Here is a 17,370-nt window from a genome sequence, read left to right on the forward strand (position 1 = left end):
TATTGCAATCAGCCGTATGGACTTGTGCATGGCCAGCCTTTCTAAATAGTCCTGAACTTGTTCTTTCAGCACTGAGGGCTGCTCACTTCCTCCCCATTCTGTGTTGCCCAGTGCAGTAGTTTGGGAGCTAACCTTATCTGTCTAAGCTTCTACATCTTGTAAGCTTCCTTTTGTATTTAAGCTCACTGAAGATTTCTCTATTAAGCCAACTGGTCACCTGTCATATTTGCTATTCTTTCTGCACATTGGGATGGTTTGTTCCTGTGCCCTCTAAGGTTTCTTTAAAATACAGCCTGCTCTCTTGACTCCCTTCTCCCTCATATTAGCCTTTCAGGGGATCCTGCCAATTAGCTCCCCGAGGGAGTCAAAGTCTGCTTTTCTGAAGTTCAGGGTCCATATTCTGCTGTTTTCCTTTCTTCCTTTTGTCGGGATCCTGAATTCTAGCATATTATGGTCACTGCTGCCATGTTACCACCCACTTCTACTTCTCTTACTAATTTTTCCCTGTTTGTGAGCAGCAGGTCAAGGGGAGCACATCCCCTAGTAGGTTCCTCCAGCACTTGCAAGTGTATTGTTCATATTTATTTGATGTTGTTTACATATGTCTTGTTAGAGGTTAACAATGTAGATCAACTGCTTTCCTTTCTCTTACTGTTGTTCTATTGATTAAGAAATGAAAAGGGAATATTAACATCTAGATAGACCTTTGGTGTAGTAACATCATTTGTCTGTATTACTCTTTGAGGTTTAAGTAAACTGTTAACTGTGCTAATGCAGCTAATTACTGATGTGTGCCTAGGAAATGAAGGTTTTACTTCAAAAGACAATATACAATACTTTTCTCCACTCAAGGAAATATCTGTGGACTGTCTTGATAGTTTAAATGGCTATTGCTGACTGTATTATCATAGGAAGGACCCATTGAGTAAAGATCAAACTGTCGGCTCGCTTTCATCAAAGCCCGCATGAGGTTGTTATCTGCAAGCGCCCACCTTGCTTCAACTATAAAAGAAGCTTTAGGCCTGATCCTTTTTATCTCAAGTCTGTCCAACCTTTGTCAGGAAAAGTTTGGATTTCAAGATTGGGTTCCCAGCACCAGCCTAGAGTCACTCTGCTATTTCTCATGGAAGAAATTATACAGTCTGTGTACATGGACTATTTAGTCTCCATTTCCTGCTTTATCTTTCTGACCTGGATTTCTAGCAAGGAACGCTAAACAAGGATTGATGACCCCAGAGACTTTTTGCAAATTAAGAACTTTGCAACTCAGTTATCATCTCTACTTTGAAATTGATTTATGGATTTTATTCTCTTCTGTATATATATGATCTTTTAACCCATACTCTGTGATGCTGGCTGGATCCAGGGGACCATTTGTAATGGGATTTAATATAAATATTTCAGAATTCTAATAATTCATATGAGATAGGTCATCTCAGGTACCATTAGAAAGGTTATAATTTGCTAAGTGTGTTGATATAGTTTGTGTGCATGTGTCATATTTGTATTGGAAGTTATGGATATGTTTGATATATCTGTATTTCAACTTGTGCTGTGTTTCTGGGTGACACCCTAGATGGGATGGCTGCAGCACTAGCTGCTTGATGGCCCATTAAAGGAACTTAAAGGCACAATAAGCCCAGGGAAAGAACCCAGAGGCTATACCTAGGACTTACTCATGTGACTCTGGACTCCTCCATCTTATTTCCATAAATTTCCGCAAGCAGCATGGCAAAGGCCAAGGGACATAAAAGGCAGCTGCACCACATACATTTTGTCTTCAGTCAGTCTTTAGTCTTCAGCCTTCACCTACCTCTGGATCAACTGGGTTGGATGAATGGACTATAAAATGGATAGAGAACTGGCTAGAGCATAGGGCTCAACGAGTAGTGATCAATGGCTCCATGTCTAGCTGGCAACCGGTCACAAGCAGAGTTCCCCAGGGGTCGGTCCTGGGGCCGGTTTTGTTCAACATCTTTATTAATGATCTGGAGGATGGGGTAGATAGCACCCTCAGCAAGTTTGCGGACGACACTAAGCTGGGGGGAGTGGTAGATACTCTGCAAGGTAGGGATAGGATACAGAGTGACCTAAACAAACTGGAGGATTGGGCCAAAAGAAATCTAATGAGGTTCAACAAGGACAAGTGCAGAGTCCTCCACTTAGGAAGGAAGAATCCCATGCACAGCTATAGACTGGGGACCGACGAGCTGGGCAGCAGCTCTGCAGAAAAGGACCTGGGGGTTACAGTTGATAAAAAGCTGGATATGAGTCAGCAGTGTGCCCTGGTTGTCAAGAAAGCTAATAGCATATTGCGCTGCATTAGGAGGGGCATTGCCAGCAGGTCACGGGAAGTGATTATTCCCCTCTATTCGGCATTGGTGAGACCGCATTTAGAATATTGTGTCCAGTTTTGGGCCCCCCACTACAAAAAGGATGTGGACAAGTTGGAGAGAGTGCAGCGGAGGGCAACCAAAATGATTAAGGGGCTGGAGCACAGGACTTATGAGGAAAGGCTGAGGGAACTGGGCTTGTTTAGTCTGCAAAAGAGAAGAGTGAGGGGGATTTGATAGCGGCCTTTAACTACCTGAAAGGGGGTTTCAGGGAGGATGGGGCTAGGCTGTTCTCGGTGGTGGCAGATGACAGAACAAGGAGCAACGGTCTCAAGTTGCAGTGGGGGAGGTCTAGGTTGGACATTAGGAAAAAGTTTTTTACTAGGAGGGTGGTGAAGCACTGGAATGGGTTACCTAGGGAGGTGGTGGAATCTCCATCCTTAGAGGTTTTTAAGGTGAGGCTTGACAAAGCCCTGGTTGGGATGATATAGCTGAGGTTAGTCCTGCTTTGAGCAGGGGGTTGGACTAGATGACCTCCTGAGGTCCCTTCCAACTCTAATATTCTATGATTCTAACTCATCTGCAATTGAAGCTGTGAATCAAAGGACCGAGACCCATCCAGGTACTCGATGTACACTAGAGGGACTATATAAGTCTGCAAACTCCACAATTCTACTGGAAACCTGATATATATGGACTTTTGAAATAATTTGTATGTATCTAATTGCTTTAATCATTTAACATTTCTCTTATAGTTTGTTTCTTTCCTTTTATAATAAACCTTTAGTTTTAGTTACTAAAGGATTGGCTGGCAGCGTGGTGTTTTGGGTAAGATCCAAACTTATATTGATCTGGTAATGTAGCTGACCCTTTGGGGTCAAGAGAACATTTTTGGTAAAGAGCATAGAGTTTTAAATAACTTATCTCTTTACTGGAGCTAGTGGCTGATTGGGAGCCAGAGACTGAAATGCAGTAAGGGGTCTGTGTATATTTTCTTTTAGCTTCTTGATGACCAGTGTAGGGAACCAGAAGCATTGTTTGTGGCTGGTTGGGAAGTCTGACTTCAGTGTCACCCACCAGTGCTGGGAGAATCTGCTTTTCTTTTGCAGCCTGCCCTGACCTTGGCATTTTAAGATGGTCTACCCCAGGCATGGATTGGTCACATTCTATTTTTTTTTAAATAAATATTAGTTTAGTTAATAAGTATTGGCTTCAAGCGTGTATTTGAGTAAGATCTGAAATATTCATTGACCTGTTCGGTAACGTGTCGATTCTTTGGGATTGGTAGAACTTTTTTTTACATATGATAAACAAGATTTTCAGTAATCCCTATCATGTTTGACTTGATTGTATGGATGCTAGCCAAAGGGCGAGATACTTTTAAGGAAACTGTGTTTTCAACTTCTGAATACCAGTGAGGTCATCAGAAGCTGTTTGTTGCTGGCTTGGTATATCTTATGGAAGAAAAACCACCAATATTTAGGGCTTTTCCTGTCCCATTCATTGCAGTTTGCCCTGTTTAAGCTATCTCAGCATGGCTCCCCTAGAGGCCAACATCACAGTTACAAATGAATTTCACTAAACTGTGTGACTGGGCAACAAAATTGCGGCTGAAATTCAGCGCTGATAAATGCAAAAGAATGCATACTGCAAAATGTAATGCCACCTATACATACAAAATGATGGGGTCTAAATTAGCTGTTACCACTCAAAAAAGGGATCTTGGAGTCAACATGGATAATTCTCTGAAAACATCCATTCAATCTTCAGTGGCAGTCAAAAAAGCTAAAAGAATGTTAGGGACTAATAGGAAAGGGATCGATGATAAAACAGAAAATATCGTAATTCTACTATATAAATCCATGATACGCCCACATCTTGAATGCAGCATGAAGTTCTGGTTGCCCCATTTCAAAAGAGATATTAAAATTGGAAAAGATGCAGAAAAAGGTAATAAAAGTGATTTGGGGTATGGAACAGCTTCCATGCAAAGAGAGATTAGAAAGATTTGAACTGTTCATCTTAGAAAAGAGTTGGGTAAGAGGGGATATAATACGGGTTTATACGGATTTGATAGCGGCCTTTAACTACCTGAAAGGGGGTTCCAGGGAGGATGGGGCTAGGCTGTTCTCGGTGGTGGCAGATGACAGAACAAGGAGCAACAGTCTCAAGTTGCAGGGCGGGAGGTCTAGGTTGGACATTAGGAAAAAGTTTTTTACTAGGAGGGTGGTGAAGCACTGGAATAGGTTACCTAGGGAGGTGGTGGAATCTCCATCCTTAGAGGTTTTTAAGGTGAGGCTTGACAAAGCCCTGGTTGGGATGATATAGCTGAGGTTAGTCCTGCTTTGAGCAGGGGGTTGGACTAGATGACCTCCTGAGGTCCCTTCCAACTCTAATATTCTATGATTCTAAAATCATGTATGGTATGGAAAAAATTAATAGGGAAGGGTTATTTATCCTTTCACACAGCACAAGAACTAGAGATCACCCAATGAAATTAATACATTTCAGGTTTAAAACAAACAAAAGGAAATATTTCTTAACACAACAATCAGTTCTTTAGGTCTGGTCTACACTAGAATGTTTTGTCGAAAAAAGTCAGCTGGTGTATAGACTGCAATCACATGCACACGCCCCCATCGACAAAACTGCCCTGCTTTTTGGCAAAATAAAACCACCTCGATGAGAGGCATAGAGCTTTTTTCACCCAACTTCAATTGGAAAAGTGTCAATGTAGACACTGCTGTTTGGTTATGTCACGGTAAACAGCCTCCGGAAGTGTTCCACTATTCCCATCCTGACCATTCTGGCCATGAGCTTGAACGCCGCTGCTCTGCAGCAACCCACCACTCCCCCTTTAAAGTCACAAGAAGTTTTGAAATTCCAGTTCCTGCTTGGTCAGTGTGGAGAGAGCTCACATCTCATCTTCCCAGCTGAACAGGGTGGCTCCACGCACCAAACACTCTCCTAAGCTCACAACTGAGCTACCAAACCTAATTGGCATTTGGGGAGAGTTGGCCATGCAGTCCCAGCTCCACTCAAGCCAAAGAAACTCCGATGCCTTTGACCAGATTTCTCATTCCATGGCGGAGAAGGGCTATGAGTGGGACATACTGCAATGCCGAGCGAAAATCAAGTAGCTGTGCAGAGCTACCAGAAGTCCAGGAAGGCAAACCTTCGCTCTGCTGCAAAGAGCTGCTGCTTCTACAAAGATCTGGAAGCCATCCTCAGCAGCAACCCCCCATCTATCCCCAAGACACTTGTGGACACCTCCGTGGTCCCGTGGCCACCAGACACCAGAATCAACCCCGATGAAAAAATCGTCAATGAGAAAGTGGAAGTGAAGGATGACCCGGAGCTAGGGACCAATTCGCTTGGTGAGGTGGGAGTCAAGAGCTATTCTTGACCCCAGAAGGTTGCAGCCAGCCCCAGCCATACAGCTCAGCCGTTCAGGATGTAGGAGAGGGGAGCTCTGGTAAGTGTTTGGAAGCTGATGCTGCTTTTGCACAGGAGGAATGGGGGTCCTTAGCTTGGCTAAAACATAGAGGTAGTTAAAGGGATAGAAATGCACAAGAGTAGCTGTGTTTTCATGTGCTTTCCCATTCCCTTGCTCATCTAGGCAGTGCAGCTGAGAAGCACATTAAGATTTCACAGGAATTCTCCGGTGAGATCTCTAGGAAACTTTCCTGTAGGTACTCTCCAATTCTCTGCCTCAGACTCCCTTACAGAGTGGCTCTGTTCCTTCCCCCATTGTAGGACACTTTCCCACGCCAATCAGCAATCACTTGTGCGGGGACCAAAGCAGTGCACAGGCAGGCAGCATAGGGACCCAGTTTGAAGCTGTTTGCATGGAGGAGATGCATCCTAGCATCCCTGTAAACTTTCAGGAGTGAGATATCAGCTTCTGTGGCTCTTGCCTGTGGAGAATGGTGGCACAATTTGAATTTTTTCGCCTATGTACCTGCATTTATGCCCCAAACAACTACCCACCCAGAACCTCAACCCAATTGGATGATTCACCCCCCTCCACCCTGGCAAAACTCACCATTCCAGGCTGATCAAGGAGCTAAGCTCTGCCCAGGGACAGTGAGAAAGAGGTGTGTTTAATAGTAATGCATTTATAGTGCTATGGCACCCACAATAATGCTTCTGTTCATTGTTTCTTGTGCTTCCACAGATGTGACTTTTGCAGCTAAAGCCCTACACCAGGGACCACCTCCGGCTGATAAGAAAGTGACCCTGGATAAGCAAGGAGGAGATGTTCCAGGAATTCCTCCATTCCTCTGAGGTGGCCAAAAGAGAAAAAAGGGCATGGAGACAATCAGTGTCTGAAAGGCAGAAGATGGAGAGATAAGAAAGGAAAGAGAACCAGGAGCAGGCTGTGGCCAGCCATGAGTGCATGATCAAGACCATGGAGGAGTGAACAGAGCTGCTAAAACAATAGTGTCATTGCAGACACAGTTCATGCATGCTTGCCTCCCCCGCCCACCCTACCCCGCAGCAACAACAGAGCTGCTTTTCCTGCACTCCCCGAACTCCCCACACGCATTCCTACCAAATTCCTGAACCATCTTGCTACCCCTTACACTCCACCCCTTCAGAGAGCTACAAGAATGACAGCTTGACCCAACTGTCATAGCTCACACTGCCCCCCACTACTTTCTCTCCTTCAAGTCTGGTTTGGTTTTTTTTGTTGTGAATTGTTTTGCATTTAATAAAAGCAAACAATGAGAACAATAAACACTCTTTATTTCTGTGCTGCACGTAGTACTTTCACCTGTCACTGACACACAGCTCAAGCTGGATAGCAGTCGTAGAATGGCACAGCACTTTTCACAAAAACATCTTATGGGCTCTCAGTCTCAAAATGGGCCCTCAATGCCCCCCTGATCCTTATGGCCCCCTGTTGTGCCCCTCTAACACCCCTAGTATCTGGCTGCTCATATGCAGATGCAAGGTGATCCGCCTCTGTGGTCCACCTAGGGGCAAAGTTTTCGCCCTTAGCTTCACATAAATTATGGAGCATACAGCAGGCAGCTATAACCACAGGAATATTGTCCTCATTTAGGTCCAGTTTGCCATAAAGGCACTTCTAGCATGCTTTTAATCTGCCAAATGCACATTCAACAGTTATTTGGCACCTGCTCAGCCTGTTATTGAAGCGCTCTTTGCTGCTATCCAGGTTGCTCGTGTAAAGCTTCATGAGCTGTGGCATAAGTGAGTGGACTGTGTCTCCCAGGATCACTATGGGCATCTCAACATCCCCTATTGGAATCTTTTGATCTGGAAAGAAAGCCCCCACTTGTGTCTTCCTGTGTAGGTCAGTGTTCCTGAAGATACGAGCATCATGCACCTTTCCTGACCAACCCATGTTGATGTCAGTGAAATGGCCACGGTGGTCCACAAGCACCTGCAGTACCATGCAGAAGTACCCCTTTCATTTGATGTACTCCATCACGAGATGGTCCGGAGCCAAAATTGGGATATGCTTGCCATCTATTGCCCCGCTAATTAGGGCATCCCATCACTGCGAAGCCATCCACTATTTCACGCACGTTGCCAAAAGACACAGTCCATCGCAACGGAATACGATTAATGGCCCTGCACACTTGCGATAACACAGCTTCAACGGTGGACTTGCCAACTCCAAACTAATTAGCGACTGACCGTTAGCAGTCTGGAGTTGCCAGTTTTCACTCAGCGATTGCCACGTGCTTCTCCATCAAGAAGGCAGCTCTTTTGCTGGTGTCCTTGTGCCACAGGGCAGGGGCAAGCTCCTCATAGAGTTCCATGAAGGTGGCTTTGCACATTCAAAAGTTCTGCAGCCATTGCTCATCATCCCAGACCTGTATAACAACGCGATCCCACCATTCGGTGCTTGTCTCATGCACCCAAAAGTGGCGGTTCAACATGTACAGATTCTCCGTGAATGACAACAGTAATGCGTTGCTGTTTGTTTGCATGTCACTCAGCAGGTCAGGCACCTTGGATTCCTGTTCCGATTCAGAGCTTATGATATACGATGCGATCAGCCGCAATGTGTTCAGAATGCTGACAGAAACAGTGGAGAGCAGTGCAGGATCCATCCTTTCAGATAGAGATGGCAGGCATACAGAAAACGGGGCTGTTGAAAAATGCCGCAAAATGCAGTCGGAAACGCATGGAATGATGAGATGGAAATCAATGCTGTCATGCAGGCTGGCTTGAGAGGGGGGGCAGCCAGTATATTGTGTGACATCAGCATGGCAGAATCATAATAATCCATGTAGGGTAGGCCATGTCAGGTACTATTAGGAAGGTTATGATATGCTAAGTAAGAGAATATTACTTATGTTCATGTGTAATATGTGAAATGGAAGTTATAGATGTATTTGAGATATCTGTGTTTCAATTGTGCTGCCGGGGCAACACCCCAGACAGGAAGGCTGCAGAACAATGGCCAGCGTAATGGCCCATTAAGGCCTTCCCAGGTGCAAGGAGCCTAGAGAGAGAAGCCAGCATCACCACTGAGTCACCAGAACCTGCTTACGTGACTGGACCCCAGGCACACCTGCAGAGTCATCAGGATTGGCCCATGTGACTCTGGACTCCATTTTAGGTCTTGTTACTGTCCGCAGGCCGCATGGCTGGGGGAGGGGGTTTATAAGATCAAACCACAGGATCCATCTTGGTCTATGATCCTGTCCAGCTGCAGATACACACCTACCTCTGGATCTATTCATCTTGCAACTGAACCGAAGGACTTAGACCCATCCAGGTACTGGATGTGAACCAGAGAGAACTACACAAGCCTGCAATTCCACATTTCTTCCAGAAACCTGATGTATATGGACTTTTAATCATTTGTATATCTGTGATTTACTTTAACCCTTTAACATTTCTCTCGTGGTTTATTTCTTTCTTTTTACAATAAACCTTTAGTTTAGATACTAAAGGATTGGCTGTTAGCGTGGTATTTTAGGTAAGATCCAAACTTACATTGCTCTGGTGCTGGGGCTGACCCTTTGGGGTCAGAGGGAACCTTTTCAGTAAAGAGCAGAGAGTTCTAGTAACTGGTCTCTTTATTGGACCTAGTGCTGATTTGGGAGCCTGGAGCTGAAATGCAGTGAAGGGGGCTGTGGGCATTTGTGAACTGGCTTCTTGATATCCAGTGTGGGGAAATCAGGAGCAGTTCGTGGCTGGTTGGGAAGCCGGGCTTCAGTGCCACCCACCAGCGGGGGAGAATCTGCTCTCCTTTTGCAGCCTGCCCTGACCTTGGCATTAACAGTTGGCTACCCTGGGCACGGGTTGTATCACAAATGCATCATGGGATGTTGAGCCAGCATCTAAGCTGCTTTGCACTCCTCTCCCCCTTCCCACAATTTCTAGCGGCAGAAGGTGGTGAGTTGCATAGTGGGATAGCTGTCCGCAATTCACTGCCTCACTATGTGAACCTCCCCACGCCTGGGTCAGTTCACTTACAGCCTCCTGCCGATAAGCAGCTCCTATTTTAGTGAGTGAGTGCTTTTGGCTAGCCATTTGTGGGATTCTGCAATAAATGACCCCCAGCCGATATCTCCGGTCCCAGATGCAACCCTAGGAAATGCCGTCTTACAGAGTTCAGTGCTTCCTATTGAACTCTGCAAGTTCATAGGTTAGTCAATTTATCAATGAAATTGATATGCAACAGCTCTGTCACTCTAAAGGAAGTCTCGATACACACTCAAACCACATGCACTGCTTCAGATAAAACAAACAAATAAGTTTATTAAGTACAAGAAGTTTTTAAGTGATTATAAACCAAAATAATATGAGTAAGATTTCCAAAGGGGTAGCCGCATTAGTCTGTTTTCAGCAAAACAACGAGAGTTCTGTGGCACCTTAAAGACTAACAAATTTATTTGGGCATAAACTTTCGTGGGCAGAAACCCACTTCGTTCGATATGAGTAAAATTGATCAGGAGGAAATAAAACAAATCGCATTCTAAACTAAACTTAACACTTCAGTAGCCTTACAGTCTTTGAACATAGAATCATAGAATATTAGAGTTGGAAGGGACCTCAAGAGGTCATCTAGTCCAACCCCCTGCTCAAAGCAGGACTAACCTCAGCTAAATCATTCCAGTCAGGGCTTTGTCAAGCCGCAGCTTAAAAACCTTTAATGGTTTTGATGGTTAATCTTACCACACAGGCTGGCTGACTCCCTCAGCCAGCTCCCCCCTCACCTGCCCTGTGGGCAGTCTGTCAGTTGCTTGATCATAGATGGATTACAAGGGAGAGCTCTAGAGACAAAAGTACCTCTGCTTTTAACATGTTTCCTCATCCACAAGTTTTCAGAAATGATGGTCAATGGCTCTGCAATCACATCAGTCAATTCAGTCAAAACAGGACCTGTTTCCTACACTGTCTAGACTGCAGATGATGTCACCTGGCGGCAGCATGTAGAGCAGTTGTCGCCAGGTCATACATGTCCCAAGGACACTTCTCCTGTTGAATTTCCTGACCTTATCATTACAGGTGAGATATCATCAAGTCAAGAGTCACCTGTTCCTGACTCCCCTTCTCCATCCACCTCTGCAGCAGATATAGCCCCTCCCATGTTCGAGCAGATACAACATCCTCACCTGTTCAAGCTAAAAGTCTTAAGCCCATTGTTAGACGTGCACCAGTAACACCTTCTGGTGCAAGAACACCAGAAATCTGACATAATCCACCTAGAGAGAGAAGGCCTCCTCAACGGTTGGATCTTTAGCTAGAGCAAACCCACGTTAAGGGATAGAATAATCCTCAGGGTTTAGCTGGGAAATGAGGCGGTCTACCCTCATTCCCTAGTTTAGTGATTGTTCTGTTAAATGGGGGTTTTCATTAAGGGGAGAGGAATATGTTGTGTATTTTGTGTCTTGCCTAATTGCCTACGTTGCTGTAGGAACAGATCTTAGCTTGTTGCCATAGCAATAGAGTTAGACTATTAGGGGATAGCTCAACCAGTCCTGGCTGGTTTTAGTGTTAGTTCAATAAAGACACTCCCTGTGTTGCAGTTCTCTGTGTTCCTGTGCTGGTTTCTCTCTCTCTCAATACAAGCACTTAAAAGATTCAACATAACAGACTTAAATCGACTTAAGTTTGTAGTGTAGACATGCCCTCAGTGTGGTTCTGCCTGAAAACAAATGACTGAGAGGTGTTGGGAGTGGAATAAAAGTGGTTTTTTGAGCGAGAGAGAGGTTCAGTTGTTCTCACCTGGATCTTACAAAGAGACTGGGAGACAGAGCCTGGAATGGAGGCCATAGCAATGTGGCTGTCTGTTTGCACTGGCTTGACCAGATAGACTATATCTTAACTTTTATTTCTTTTTGCTAACCTAAGGACTTTCAGTTTCTGTATGCCAGGTGATTAATTGTTTTGAAAAGGCTGCCTGCGGTCACTGAAAATACTCACTGAGAACATTGTGCCCTGAAGGGGAACAGTACAAGTCTCCCACAGAAGTCTGGCTTGGCTGGATTAGCTGCAAGGACTATGGAGAGAGACAGGGATCTCTGGTGCCTGAAGGCCCAGTCTTGGAGGCCATGGGCCTGCCCCTGTGAAACTGTGTGGGTCTTTGGGGCCCAGCACACTAAAAGAGTCACTCCCAAGGGACTGCTTATAGGTTGGGGAATAGATCAGACCTTGTGGATCAGTTGAGCCCAGCCAATTCTTGTTTTTCTTTCTCTTTTTTCAGGAGACAAAAGTCACCTCCTGGAAACCTGGCTCCTCAACAAGTAATGCACATTAACACATGAGCTGAGAGGACAGCAAAGGTACGATAGTGCCCTCAGGTTTGCCAGAATGGTTATCAAGAGGGTGTTTGGTTTTCTGAAAATGAGATGTGTCTATCTGCATCACACTATTGACACATTACTGTATGTCACAGAAAAAGTTAGCAGGATACTCCTGATGTGTGGTATGCACCACAAAACAGCCATAAGAGATAGAATACTCTTGTTGTGAGAATGCAGACATAATGGAAGTCATAGCCCCTGCTAATGGGACTACTGAGGAAGATCAGGAAGGATCACTGAAGATCAGGAAGTATTGATGTACCTGAAAGACTTTAGACTATCAGAGATAGATTGATTGTCAGCAATTTTGCAGATGAGATGATCAGGGAAGATAACAATTAACAGGAACAGTTAAATGGGGAAGTCAGTGAATATTGTCTTTTATTGGTATTTGTAGCTTATGTCCAAAGGCTGAATAGCTTGATTTTGGTTACATTGTGCGATGTGAAAGGGATTTGTCTACTATAAATGCCTCTACATGCTGCTCATTTGTTTAGTTATTTATTTTCCCTCTTTTGAACAGTGGTTTGGGGATTACATAATTTAAGGTTTCTTTTTGACTTTCTACCTCTGTGACTTGTAGTTGGGTTTGGAAAAATGGAGTAGATGGGGACAGCAGACTTTTAATAGTTCAAGTCTGCAGTGTGTGCAAATACAGCATGGGATGACTACATCTCCGCAATAGCCACAAAATATCCTTTTAGATATGTCTGCACTGTGCCATTTAAGGATTCCTCTACTGGCCAGAGAATCCATCTCTATGGCCTCTTTACACCAACAAAGCAATGCAGAGGAATTAGAGTGGGGCAGAGGATCTGGCCCATAATATTAGTTGAGTAATTAATCAATTAGTTGATTAATTAATTAGATCAATTATGCCATCAGAAAAAAGTGTCTGTACTCAAGAAATTCTTGGCTTTTCTACTTATTTTTTATTGTACTTCTCTTGATCCCCTCCCTGTCTCTTTTTAATCCAATAATTTTATCTGATGGTGGGAAAGCATCAATTTTTGATCATCATAGTCTCTCTCCAGGGAGAGAAATTCTAGTTACTTATTTTGTGGAGAAAGGGATTGCAGTTTCAAATGTCACTTAACTATGAAAGTTAAGTTTAACCTTAACTTGATGATTTGGCACTAGTGAGGGAAGTAGGGATGTGTCTGATCTTGGCTGATGTGATGCTTTTGAAGGAGCTGCCAGGACTGTCGACTTCCTTGTTTGAGCCCAGTGCCCCATAGTGCTTTAACCAATGGCGCATATGTGCGAGGTCTTGGCTATAATGGTGCTCCCGAAGGAGCTGCTGTTGCTGTTCCCTCAGTTGAAGCTTGAAGGTTTTGAGGATGCGTGAGCGACGGATGAGGCTGAGCAGTTCATGGTGCAGTCGCCAATTCTCTGCTTTCACCTGCTTGGTGTGCTGGATTAGACTGCGTACAGCTTCCTCTTCAGCTCTCTTGGCCAGAGACTGAAATTTCTGATGAGAGTCCTGCTCATATTCAGCTTTTGCTTGCAGGAATCTGCTCTTGACCTTGTGCATTTGCTCTGAGTGCTGGATTTTTGTGATCAGCAGTTCCTTCTCCAGCTCCTTGATTCTGCTCAGCTGTTCCAACTGTAGGTCCTTGAAGGGCTGCAAGTCTTCAACCTCCTTGTTCATAAGAGAATGCTTTGTCTCCATCTCCATCAACTGATTCCTCACCTCCTTCTGCTTGTCTGTGTACTGTGAGGTCAACTCTTCCTTCTGTTTCCGGACCTGGGCCAGATCAAAGTGGTTCTGGTCATTTAGTGTAATGATAGCATTTTGGCATTTCTGAGTGTGTTTGGTTATATAGGTCACGTAGGCTTTGCTGTCCTCCTGAATCTTCTGGGCCTCCTTATCCAGGAACTCATTCTCCCATAGGAAGTGGTCTACTCTCTTCATGTACATGTTCACATGCTCAGTCAGGATCTTATATTCTTCCTGCAGATACTGCTCTCTCTCTTTGACAAATGGTTCTGTGCTGCTCCTTGCCTTGGATATATCACCTTCCTTTCTGTTTGTTCCTTGCTTACTTTTTCCAAAATCTTTAGCTTTTTGTTCTTGCTTCTTTTTCTTGGATGCCATATTCAGTGCTGGGATACCAGGCTTCTGGCAAAATACAACAGGATGGGAGGTTATATATTGTAGGTAGCAACTAGGAACACCTATTTTAAGGTTGTCTAACCCTTCCAATCATAACCTCCTGTTTTTAACTGCTTGTAACTTTGGCAGCCTTTAACTGGTTGGCCTGAAATTTTTCATGTTTGGTCTCTTACTCAGGTTGAATTTGTGTGTGTATGGAGAGGATGTTGGGGAGGGAGTGTGTGGCCAGGACTAGAATAGCAGTACTGAGAGATATCAGGAAAGCTGTGACTTGGGGAGAGTACAACTGGAATAGCAGGGTGGTAGAGAGCCCAGGGCTGGAATAGCAGGGGGCCTGTAGGTCAGGTCTGAGGGACTTTGGCAGAGCTGTGTGAGTGTGGGAGAACGGATGAATGACTGTAAGGGTCATATTCCCTGTGTGTGGAAAGGAAGGGAGTCACTGAGAACTAGAATGCTTCCAGGCATGTGAAGGAAGTAAAGCCCCAGGATCCAGAGCTCCAAGGGAGCCTCCAAAGGTCAGAAGCATATGTCTGAAAATCTCTGACCTCAATTGTCCTACCTTCTCTCCCACTCCTGAACTCTTAATAAACCTTCAGGTAGTTTCTCTGTCACTGAACTCCCAGGAACTAGTAGGATAGTAACCTCTGACAATCAGACCCTAGAGGCAGTTAGCAGCTGTGTAGCTTTTGCCATGAAGTGAGGAGTTGAAAACACTGGTGTGATTGGCATCTCTTGAAAGTTGTATGTATCCAGGGTGACAGAATATCATGACATCACAGGGTAAGCTCTATGTGTCAATGATGATGGATGGGCAGGGCCCAGTGTATAGTGCAATTATGTAGGTGCATAAATTACCACATAATTGTCTTTGTGTTGGAATATGCTGAATAACAATGCTCTAGATATCTGAGCATCTGTTAATTCTTCCTCCCATTCCCCCACTCCCACTTTAATGCTCATGACTGCAAATTAAACCCTCAAAATCTGATTTGTGTGCAATGACATCTCTCTATACAAACCATTCATCTCAGTGGGGCGTTAACATTGAAGCCTAATGATAATATTTTAAATCTCAACTTTGCTAAGTGCTTCTATATGTGACTGAGAGACATGGAGATATAAGGGATATTAATTGCAGTGTAGTGGATAATGTTAAAATGTTATTATATGTTATGTACCTATTTATAAAGATGATATCTCATTGTAATGCAGGAGGCTGGTAAGAGTCCAGCAAGGGCATTTGTTACAATACAGGGGAAATCCTGTTATCATTTAGCAGGGACACCATCTATTGTGCTTCTCCTTTTTGGATGGATATAATAGTAATAATTAGAGTGCAGTGGGATAAGTAGTTGCCTTTGAGTTTTGGTTCTGTGGAAAATGAGATGGTCAAATCCCTGTCCCTGAAATTTATACTCAGCTCTGATCCTAACTCTGCTGCTTAAAAGCGTTAACTGCCTGCTAGTTGCCAAAAACAAAACAAACTCCTCTTTTTTTTCCTGGGTGCTAAAAACCAGAGCTGTCTTTTTCCCACTGACAAAGACCTCCCATTTCCCCCAACAATTTATACAGTGCAGCCATACATTTTCAGTAGTAAAATCTAAAGCACATTACACACTTGTAGGGTAGTGAAAAATTAACTGAATTTCCTGTGAAAGTAAATAAGGGGTACTACAATGATTGTATTGTACTGGCCTGTGATGGAGCAAAGTAAGGGAGACACAGCTTGTGACTGATGCATACATCAGGTTTAGGACCTTATATCTAGGCTGTCTATCAGGAAACTGCCTTATGGCGTAAGCATTAAAATGTCTTTATCTTTAATTTGCTAGCTGCCCCACCAATTCTTCCTTCCCTATTCCCAACCACAGGTACGCAGACAATAGCCAGGGCCCGTCTGCCCTGGGTCAACCAGCTGCAACAGATTGTAACAGGTTGCAGCAGGCAGAGACAAGGAGGGGAAGACACCTTGCCTAGGAAGGAGACAAAGGACTGGGAAGGGGCAAGGGGATGGCTCTGGGGGGTGACTGGCTGGAAGGGCGAGTCCCCCATAAAGGTCTTGGGGGAGCCAGGCCCAAGAATGTGGGCTCTGAGGTTGGACGCTGCTGTAACTTTTGATTCATCTGCTAACAAAGTCTTTCTACGTGGTGATCCTAAGACCTAATAAACCCTTCTGGTTTCCACGCTGGCTATGTATCACTTCTGACTGCAAGGCAGGGTGCATGGCCCCTTTGGGGGCATGTAGGAGCTCCCCTGGGTCCCATCCAGGGGGCCCAGAGTGGGAGCTCAGGCAGAGCTCCAAGGGCAGATTCAGGAGGCAGCTGCACTGGTGCATGGAGACCCAGGGGGCAGACTCCAAGCGCGAGAGTCCTGACTGACTTCATCCCAAGTGATTCCAGAGCACTGATCCTGTGGGACTCTGTCACAGGGTATCTGAGCCCCTCTCCCTGCCCTCCCCCCGCCCCTCCAATGTAAGGCACGATCTGGGAAACCTTGGGACTGTGGGTGAGGTGTTTAGAATGATACGAGTGGAGCCATACACATGTCTCACAGCTATTGTTTCAGAATATATTCATCTACATGTGATGTTCTCATTCACCTAAGAACATTTAAAAGAGATAAATGGACTACTTCATACCTCTCTGACCCTCCAATACTGCAGTTGGATGTATAGAGACCCTTCCCTCCATCCTCCCTTTATCCTTCCTAAAGGATCTCCCTTTTAGTATTATCCTGTGCTGGGCACCTGGATATTGACTCAGGCAATGTCTACACTACAAAATAAAGTGAACCTAAATCAGGGGTTCCCAACCTGTGGCCTGGGGGCCAAATGTGGCCCGCAGGGGCTTTCAAAGTGGCCCGCCACTCCCTTCCTGCTGGATGCAGAAGGGAGCTGCTCCTTAGGACCAAGGCGGAGTGCATTGTCACAGGGCTAAAAGACCGGTGCAGGCTCCTTGCTGCAGCCCAGGGGAGGGGAGATCAGCGCTCCCCTCTCCCAGCTGTAGCAGGGAGCATGGCAAAGTGCTCTGCCTGTGTCCATAGGCGCTGCAGACCCTGCTGGAGCCAGAAGAAGGGGAGCCCTGATCTCCTGTCCCCCTGGCTACAGAATGGAGCCACTGCCTAGGGA

At 45.0% G+C, this 17,370-nt stretch overlaps 1 protein-coding gene across 1 annotated transcript; it reads right to left on the reverse strand.

The window, feature by feature from the left end:
* Positions 1-13,244: 13,244 nt before the first annotated feature.
* CCDC166 (coiled-coil domain containing 166) lies at positions 13,245-14,225 on the reverse strand. The gene has a single exon (XM_067560037.1). It carries the CDS (start codon positions 14,223-14,225, stop codon positions 13,245-13,247), a length of 981 nt encoding a protein of 326 aa, XP_067416138.1.
* Between the last annotated feature and the right edge of the window lie 3,145 nt (positions 14,226-17,370).

This window comes from Emydura macquarii, unplaced genomic scaffold (assembly GCF_026122565.2).
Source record: "Emydura macquarii macquarii isolate MOO-44397 ecotype Brisbane River unplaced genomic scaffold, CSIRO-AGI_Emac_v2 contig_2246, whole genome shotgun sequence".
Classification (NCBI taxonomy): Eukaryota; Metazoa; Chordata; order Testudines; family Chelidae; genus Emydura; species Emydura macquarii.